Here is a 10434-nt window from a genome sequence, read left to right as displayed (position 1 = left end):
ATTTGAAGATATTTCAATTTTCTATAGGGAAAAAAAATAAAAATGGATTTACCCTTGCCAATTCGTACAGTTTATCCATTGAATTTTACTATTCATTTAGTAAAAACTATACTTCCCAATTTCTCTACCCTAACTTTGGTCAACCATAACTCTTAAGACACACATCCATTCTAAGTGATTGATCACTTGTTTTAAAGCTTAGGATGTATACTTTAATCATACTAAATTTCACAGTCAGAATCAATCGTTTGCCTTACATCCATTCTGTCACTATTTTGTGACTCATTTAAGGATGACTTATGCCCCTTATTCACCTCCTTGAGGCTTCCAACATAACCTTTGGCACATTTATCTCTATTTCTCATTCTTGGGTCTCAAGACTTCATCCGTTTTTCTTAGTACTAAAAATTTTTTTCTTTGCGATTTAGTCCCTAGGAATCCCTCTGTCTCTCCAGGGGACTTCTGGGACTCCTGTCACAAAGAGTCTAGTAGCCTTTCCATTTTAGGCTAATTCTGGTACTTCTAGGCGCAAAATTCGAGATATGACAATTCTTTCCCTCTCAAAAGAAATTTCATCCTTAAAATTTTTAGCTCAAACCTCTATTCTTACTCTTAATAAGAGGCTAACTAAGGAGAATATCCCCACTTTTACTCAACCTTAGCCTCTTTAACTTTCTGTTATACTTCATTGTTAGGTTTTAATCTTGGAATTCATATTTATATAGCTTTATGTTCCCTATTCCTCTGTCATTTACATGAACTTGGCTTTTTCTTGTAAGCATTTTGCCATTATTGCTAGCATTCTTCTTATACTTTAGGCTCATTCTTTCATAATATTGATGTAGTTGTGTACCTATCTTCATAGTGTTTCACTGTACCATGGTATTTCAAGTTTCGCTAACACTGCCTTTATCTGTTCCTTTTAGCATACCCTACTATTCTCATCTTCACTTTAAGTCCATGTCTCCTTTCCTTCACATTCTCATTTCATATTTAGCTTGCCTGAATATGTACCCTTTAGGACTTACAGCTTATGGTTCCCTTAACTCTTACTTTCCTTACTTTCCTTTGTTGAGTAGAATAGAATTGAGCTTGATCTAATTAACAATAAAGGTATCTGTAGAAAAGTCAAGGGTACTCTCTCTATACTAGCCAACCAACCTGAGAAGCTTTCCCTATCTTAAACTCACCTCTGGTCATCTCATTCTCGTGCCTCAAAGAGATACTACCCTTATGGCTCAGTAATTTCCTTTAGGCTTGGTCTACTATGACCTTGGGAGCTACTGCGCTCTACCATAAGCCTCTTCAGGATCCATTGTGACCCTGAATTCTTTCACATTCTACACGAGCCATGTTTCGCTCTTTGGGAGCTTTTAGACCAGTGGATTGAGTTAAAGAATAAGTCACCTACCCTCACTTGGTAACTTGACTGATCATTTCCCAAGACTGATCACAGATGCCAGTAGTGCCTTTTTAGCCCTCACTCAATCCTTTTTGTCAACTTTAGAATCATTCATCTTTCCTACCTTTCCTTTTCCCTTAACTTTTGGCTATCTCAGGCCATTTCCCTTTCATTGTGCCCCTATAATTCTATAGGCTATTGGTTTACCTCGCTAGCCTTTTGGGCTTGTCATCATGTTAATTGAATCAAATTGGGAGTGCCATGCTTTCTTTAACCTCTTCATGTTGCTTATTACGATGGTCTCCAATTTTAGAAGCCCAACCTATGATTCAATGCACAATTTATGAGTCCACATAGTAAACAATGGCAACTACAGAAAATAAAATAATTTGATGTTTAATGACTCGACAATTATTTGAATATGGTACAATTCAGATGCTCAAATCATAGAATTTATAACCTCTTCTGTTGCAGCTCCATTTCTCCCTCTCTACCAATTATCTCTTCCATCATCTCACACCCTGTTATTTTAAGCTCTTTAAGGTTTGGAAAACTTCCAACCACAGAAGACGAGAATAAGTACTTCAAGCCGCCACAGTCCTCAACACTCAGGTTGGTCAGCTTGTGAAAAGAATTAGCCATAGAAAGGTGATCATCTTGCCAAATATTTTCTAGATGGATTGAACTCAACTTTAGAGTCTCCAAATGAGAAAACTTAACCTGTTTAAAAAAAAAAAAAACTCTTATTCTCATAATGGTAAATAAATAAACAAATGAATTGTACAAGCACGATGAAAATATGGGGAATTAATCAAATTAACAATAAATAATAATGTTGTTATTGATCTTACTTTATTAGTGTTTGTAATGGTATATCCTAGTATTTCAAAGATGCATGTACACATACATTGGAGAAAATGCAATATCAGAATAAAAAAATACCTTTGCATTGAAAAAAAAAATGATGATGGAACATTAATGTCCGACAACGAAGCAGAGTAGAAATCTTCAATGGCTGGCAAATACCGTAGAGCCAAGGATTGCAACGAACAGAACTCAATATTGTCATCAGCAGTCACTGAGCTTGAGAAAGAGTTTTCTACAAGCACAATCTTCTTCATAGGACTACATTCCAAAACTTCAACCTCAACAAGTTGGCAAAGAGCCTTGACTACGAACCCCGAGAATAGATACTTCAACTGGTCACAACATTTGACTTTGACAGATTTAAGTTTTGCAAACGAATTATTTGTAAATGGGCCATTGCATATCTTCTCCAATTTATTGAGATTTTGAAGTATTAGTGTTTCCAATTTTGGGAAGAAAACATTACTTGTTTTTCTCTCCATTGAGTTGATGATGTGTTGAATTTTTCCATTATTTTGAATGCAAAGGTGCTTTAACAAAGGAAATCCTTCTCCATTCAAATCGTAAAGCACATTGGAGATTCCGTTTACTTCATCCAAGTCCAAATCCTCCACTGGTTTGATAAGTTCTTTAATCCCATGCTCTAAATGAATGATAGTACCAAGTTTGAGCTTCAACATGTTATAGGCCCCACAATTGTCACACCATTCCCAAACATCTCCTATCATTATTTGGTATCTTTCCAGTCTGTCAAATACTATGTCCCTTGGCAAAACCCAAGCTCCTTTTATTTGAATTTCTAGAGCAATCAAGTTTGTCAAAGTCTCTAAGTTCAGAAAGGGAAGCGTTTTTGTTTTCCTCAATTGAATCTTCTTGGTCCCACCTAAGGGAGGTATCGCATAAATACAACTCCTCCAATTTGGTCAATTTTGATATAATGTTGGAAGGGAAGATTTCAATTCCAGAATAAGTCAAATCCAACATTCTAAGATGAGTTAATTCCCCTAGTTCACTAGGCCATGTTATCATAGAAGATCCATAAAAGCTAAGAATTTGCAAATTCGTTAAAGCTCCGATATTGGTCAAGTCTCCCAAAGCACATTGATCCAAACAAAGTGTTTGAAGGTCAGTAAGGGAACAAAAAGATGGGGGCAATGATGGTAAGTGCATGCGGCTCAGATCTAATACTCTGAGTTTTTTCATTCCATCAAAGAAATAATCTGGGACACTTAAAGAGTCGTTCTTATTAGACAAGTGGAAAAGTTTAACATTAGGACATTCTAACCTGTCAGGAAGCTTAGGAATGTGACACCCTTTTAAGATGATTTGATTGCATCTTTGAAGAAATTCATTGGATGGCCAAAGCTCATCAGCCCTTCGAATTTTGCAAACATGTTGATCTCTTGAAGCGATTGAGACTGCTACTTCATGTACAATGTCATGCATTTTAACTTCCTTGTTGGAGTTGTTTTCGAGCAATAGACAAGCAGCCTTTAGGGAAGCAATCAACTTGTGAACTTTAACTCTTGCATCTTTTAAAGTATAAGTTTGCTTGAATGTTCCCAAACCCATAGCATATTTCAACAAGTCTGCAACATTAACTTGGGTACCTAGTAATCCACAAAGCAAGAAAAGTGCCTTGACATCATCACCCTTAAGATGATTGTAACTAAACTCCAAAGCCGAATAAATTTTCTCATTCATTCCTTCCTTATCAACAATATTGAGCTGGTTTAAGGCATATTTCCAAGATTCAATATTATCATCATTTTTTAATGCTCCTGCTACTGTCACTATAAGAACAATCAAGCCTCCACATTTTTGGGCCACTTGAATTGCCACATTACGTAAACTAACATCCCTAACACCATCACCCGCTATGTCTTCAAACAACCTCCAAGATTCTTGTTCATTTAAAACCTCCATCAAGAAATCTTTTTGAGTCTTCATTTTTTGTAATATATCTAGATATCTAGAAGTCAACAATAGCTTGCTACCCTTCTGATCATTTAGAGGAATTCCAAGGTTATCTAACTCAAGCACATCCCAAAGATCATCCAATATGACTAGGATACTTCTCTCATTTTCAATCCTCTGCCTGAGGCGAAATGCTTTTCCAACTATGGTCGTCTCTTCAAAGCGAAGACCCAAAAGATCTGCAATTTCACATTGACTTCTTTCAAGATCGGCAGCTTGGGATATATTAGCCATAACAACTTCATCAAACAACTCGTCATCTTTAACTTGTTTGGCAATTTCTTTAACTAGAGTGGTTTTTCCCACTCCGCCAAGCCCATAGACTCCTATTCGGCTTAAGTTGGGGTCTCTTAGAGCCAAGACAATATCCTCCTTCATTTTCTTTCTTGACTGAAGCATTTCACTACCTGTAGCATAAGTGGAGCCTGCTCCCTCTAGACCAGGCAAAAATGCAAGTGGACCAATGTTATCTTTTCCTTGCATTACTCTATCAACATCTCCAACCATTTTCTTTGATTTTCTACTGAGTTGATGGCGCGACTTTAAATCAGGAAATGGGCCCTTACAGCAACTGACATTCCTATGACGACGATCGCCACAAAGTTGCTCTGCTGCTTCTACAATTTCATCCACTCTGTTCAGCCAGTTCTGTGCGGCATCATAAATTTGTCGTCCATTTCTTCTTTCTGTTTCCATTTCATGACTGATAGTGTCCTTTACTCTCTTCAGCTCCTCAACTTGATTCTTGAGATTATCGACATTGTCTTTGTAGAAAATCAAATAACCCACTTGCCTTGCAATAGGTGCCACAGTGTAGTTTACTATCGGTTCTGCAACTTTTTCAGCAATGGTCGTGGCAATAATCTCCATTTTCCTGATTTAGCTGCGGAACAACTCAAAAATAAGATCAGCAGATAATATAAGGAACAGCAGTTAGTGAGACAAAAACTGAAAAGAAAAAAGGCGCTAATACCTATGTCCGTTTACATTACAATGGGTAAGATATTGTAACGCTTTAAAATTTAAAAAATAAAAACATTATATATACCGTCTTTCCACCAAAAATACAATCTAATTTATCATTTATTTTTAATACTATATATATTATATATAAATAGTTAATAATATTATTTTTTGTTTGAATGAATTTTTAAATCAAAATATTTGTCAGCGTTGCCAAAAAAAAAAAAAATTTAAACATCAAAGAGTGAAGAAGCAAAATAAGTTAATTGAAAGTGGAGGAAATAACATCATGTGTTTCTTGAAAGTGATGTCGAACATTTGTTTGATTGACGTTTGAGTAATTGCTAAATGATCTTGAATATTTCATTTTGATTTGGGGATCTTATAACATGTAAATTGTGATTACATCCTTTCAAGTAAAGGCTAGCTAGTTCTTTTAAGACTTTTATAAGTAGTGTTGTAGCGGTTGGCCTTTGTTTATAGGGAACAAAACCCGAAGCCTGAAAATAGGGGCATTACTCTTGGCCAATTGATTGAAGCACAGCTGAATTTACATTAAAAATCACCAAAATCATACTTTCAAGACCTAATAAGCTATCTGTCGCTATAGATATGTTCCTTAGGAAGGAAAGAAAGCATATATAATTCTTTTTTTTCCCCCCATGAAAAGTGGGGCGAACCGCCGAAATTATTCAATCATCAACAGAAACAAGTCTAGGGCATTTAAAGCTCAAGGAATCTCTATACTGCAATTGACGCAAATCCTCAGAAGGATTGGTTAACAGCTGCACGCTTGACTCTTGAGATAAACTCGAGTTAGCCAGCCAATCTGCATAAATATTGCCTTCTCTATTAGTATGCACTATACGCATGTCCTAATCATCAGATAACCATTGAGACACCTGTCCCAAGAATCTGTTTCCTATCTTATTATGCACAACGAGATCCTTTAAAAGGGACACAATTGGAGAAGAATCTGATTCAACTATAACTCTCCTATACCTCATGGGTTGTGGCATCCAAAACCCAGACCACATTCCCCATAATTCCACTGTGAAAACATTGCAAATTCCAATATTATTTACAAATCCACCTAACCAATTACCATGCTCATCACGGATTAGCCCTCCACAACCTGCAACTCCTGGTTGCCCTTTAGCTGTGCCATCTATATTCAATTTAATCCATCCCTTGTCCGGCGGCTTTCACCCCACAGATATCCACACCCTACTATTACCCACAACAGTATCAGAATAAGAGTATATATAATTCTTTACCTCTTGATATTCAAGCATTTACTTGAGTTCCAAATCCTGAATATTATACTATTTCCTTCTATGACTATCACGGCGTTGAAATTTTTCCTGATAATTTGAGCCATATTTTCTCTTTGGTTGCCACCTATAGGCTCAATATTTCATGACTTCCTTGAGAACAATGTTTTTGGTTTTCAGAGTGCTCTAATTTTTCTAATCCGCTTTTTAAGACTATATATTTTGCTTTCTAGTAGAACGAAGGAAATAGTTGATCATGTGAGAAATTATTTTCTGATCTAAACTATTCAAATTCTTGCCAGAAATCGTTTCAGCTTTGCAAAAGAAGATTGCAAGCTCCATGAAAGACAGGATCTTCAAACTCCAAATTCGAAAATGTGGCCTGATTGGAGCTTCTACGTGTTTTATTCTTTCTTTTTTTGGTACTCATCCACTACAAAAAAAAACTGACTTTCAGCAGCAAAAGTTACCGTAGAAAGTCACTGAAAGTCTAAATTTCAATGGTAATTTTAATTGTCACTGTTGAAAGTCACGCTTTCAGCGGTAACCAAAAGTTACCGCTAAAAGTGTGGCTTTTTAGTCTTTATAACAATTTTTTTCACCAATAAATATATATTTTTGTTTAAATATAATATTTAATGTTTCAAAACATTAAATGTATTATTTTATCATTAAAAAATGAAATAAGATAATGATATTCCATTTTTATAAAATTTATGCTTAAATCAGTACTTTAATTAAAATGTCTTATATATTTCCAATTATATGCTATGTACATATAAAAATATTTTTATTGTTTTGGTGTCTATATAAAAACAATTGTTCTACCAATTTTGATTGGTAAAGTTTAATATGTTATATGTATGTATGCATGTATATATATATGTATGTGTTTTGCTGTTTTAATTTCTTCTCTCTCCGTATCACGAAAAAGGGAAGATATATTGGGTCATATAAAAAATATTCTCTTACACCTCAATCAAGATGTTTTTGTTGATAAGATTGGAGATATAACTGGAAAAAGGTCTCTTCTCTTATATTTCCATTATCTTCCCTCCTATTCTTTTCTAACTCTTAGATCAATTTTTCAAAGGTTTAGATTTTAATTAAAAGTGTTATTAAAAATTAAATTACAATACTAAATAAATAACAAAATACAAATAACAAAATTAATTTTAACAATTTACAAGTGATATAAAGAAAGTGACTTTTAGCGGTGATTTAGTTTGTCACCATAGAAAGTCATACTTTTAGCAGCAACTTTTAGAATCTCTGCTAAAAATAAGACTTTTTACAATAATTTTTTCTTACCATCAAATGTCTTTCTTTTTTTTGGTTTAAATCTAATGTTTAACATCTCAAAACATTAAATTTATAATATTATCATTAAAAAAATAAAATAAGGTAATGATATTCCATTTTCATAAGATTTATATTAAATCAATACTTTAATTAAAGTGTATTATACGTTTACAATTATATATGTAATGTATGTATGTCTGTATGTGTGTGTGTATATATATATTTATGTATGCATTTATGTGTTTTGCTATTCTAATTTCTTTTTTCTCACACATCACGAAGAAGGAAGGGAAGATATATTAGGTTATATAAAATTTTCATATTTTTTCTATACCTTAATCAATATATTATTATGGATAAAATTAGAGAAATTGTAATAGCTTAAATTTATTTATGTATTTTTATGTAATATTATGATCACGATTTTATGAGACATTAAATCTCAACTGTATTATAATTAATATGAGGATTCAAATCCTTTTCTAATACTATCTGAAAATATGAATATAAATATAAACATAACATGGGATAAGATATGAAGAAAAGGAGGGAAAAAAGAGAGTAAAGGATCCCAGTTCTTTCCTAATTCTACTATAATCTATAATTTATATTTAAAAATTTAAAATAATAAAAACTGATAAAAGCATGAAAAAAATTTCAATAATTAACTAAAAGAAAAATAAATTTTCAAATAAGAAGATTATTAATTTTTATATCGTAATTTCTAACGTAATATTTATATGTTAAATTATTAATTAATATATTCAATAAATATAAATATAGTATAAATAAAAATAAATTAAATTAATAGTATTATACTAATTATATACATATTTGAATTTCTACCAAAAAGACTATTATAAATATTATACTCTTATATAAATTAATATTATATTTTATAATTTAATATATATTGAAATGAATGTAAATGTATATACGTTCATATTTATATATTAATATTATATGTATTTGCATTACACGTATTAAAATATTTTTTATATACCTTTTTTTTGGCCAACTTTATATGTGGATATGTGTGTTTGTTATGCTTAATATATGCGCGCACGCACACACATATATATAAATATATAATTTTGTATTAAAAGATTGTAGGTTCATTCTCACATGGCAACAAGGCCTTGCATAGGAAAGGGGAGATCGAGTGTTCGGATCTTAACAGAGGTCTTATGAAGGGAAAATATTGGAGGGTGATGTGGCACAATAAGCCATTGACACATGGATCTTATACAATGAAGCTCTTGTTTAGAATCGGTAATATGGGTTGAGTCCATGAGAGACTCAACCTATCAATCTATCATAAAGTGATGGATTGGGTCAAGGAAAATAGGAACCATTTTGATGCGGTCCTTTTCAGCCTCTACCTGCCAACCTGCGGGTTAGCCCACCAGCCCATTTTTTCCTCTCTTTTTTTTTCAATTTTTCTTTTACAATTTTATTTTAATAAGAAAAAGTCTTATCATTTTCACTTGATTTGTATATAACTTTATATTTTATTAGAGACTTTGATTCTAAATTTAATTTCTCATTTTTTAATTGTTTTATCATTTTTATACTAATAAAATAATTATTAACAATGAATTATATGTGTATATTTTGACTTTTGAGATTAATTTAATTATATAATTATATGAAAACATAAGAACAAGAAAAAATTAATCTATAAAAAGTTATAATTTAATTAAAAAATTTTAAATGTATGTGTAAAAAATTTTTTTAAAAAAAGAATAAAGATTGACGGGCCAACCCGCCAACCCACCCTTTGATAGGACGGGTTAACAAAATATGAGCCTGCTAGGAGACAGTCCTTTTAGGATCGGTGCACATGGTTCCAAACCTGCGGCGGGCTGTTTCGTAACTGATAGGCCAACCCGTTTTACCACCTCTCCTCTTGTCTCATCATTATCATGCGATGTGATGCACAATGGTCTACAGAGACAAATAACCCACCAAAACAAATTACTGCAGACAAATGGCGCACAGCTATATGATAGTAGTATTTTATTTTATATATCCAATGGTGGACCTATGTGAAGTTGAGGGCGGGGAACGAAAAACTCACAGGTATTCATTGCAATTTTTGAGAATTTGCCTCTATTGTGTCAATAATTTAACGTCTACTAGTATATATTAATTCTTTTTATGATTTCAACATTTTATATTATTTATAGCTGCGTTCATCACTATACAAACACTGTATTTTATATCCAATGTACCCCCCGGGGGGGGGATAACATTTACTAATTTATAAATAAAAAAAAAAGATAACAAAGAACTGAAAGAGATTAAATAAGATTTTCTATCGTTTGACGGAAACAATGGATGGGGCTCTTTCACCCAGAAGGAATCAGACATGATTTGATTTGAGTGATATAAATTTCATATTGTTATTGCTCTATTTTTTTTTTCGCAAAACATATGCATGAAATGAAAATAATCTCTTAACTTTAACAAAAACTATGATTCATTATTAAGAATATTAAATTTAAACTATTTAAAAGTAGAGAGAATTATAATAAAGTCTTAAGAAAAGAAAAAAAATTATAAAACAAATTCCAGATGTTCTACTTTAAAATTTGTTATTGCAAACTGTTTTATTGTTTATATTGTTATTAGATTTTTTAATAATTT

General features: G+C 32.5%; 1 protein-coding gene across 1 annotated transcript; it reads right to left on the bottom strand.

Moving 5' to 3' along the window:
- Positions 1-3019: 3019 nt before the first annotated feature.
- Positions 3020-5116, bottom strand: LOC114737236 (disease resistance protein At4g27190-like). Its single transcript, XM_028925153.1, has one exon. It carries the CDS (start codon positions 5114-5116, stop codon positions 3020-3022), a length of 2097 nt encoding a protein of 698 aa, XP_028780986.1.
- Positions 5117-10434: the final 5318 nt, after the last annotated feature.

Source organism: Neltuma alba, unplaced genomic scaffold (genome assembly GCF_004799145.2).
Source record: "Neltuma alba isolate B1F8T4 unplaced genomic scaffold, ASM479914v2 tig00013419_pilon, whole genome shotgun sequence".
NCBI classification, from domain to species: Eukaryota; Viridiplantae; Streptophyta; class Magnoliopsida; order Fabales; family Fabaceae; genus Neltuma; species Neltuma alba.
Note: the sequence above shows the minus strand (reverse complement) of the source record. Positions and strands in the feature narration are given on the sequence as shown.

Coding starts and splice junctions, on each gene's coding strand:
- LOC114737236 (XM_028925153.1), bottom strand. CDS start 5,116: ATGGAGATTATTGCCACGACCATTGCTGAAAAAGTTGCAGAACCGATA.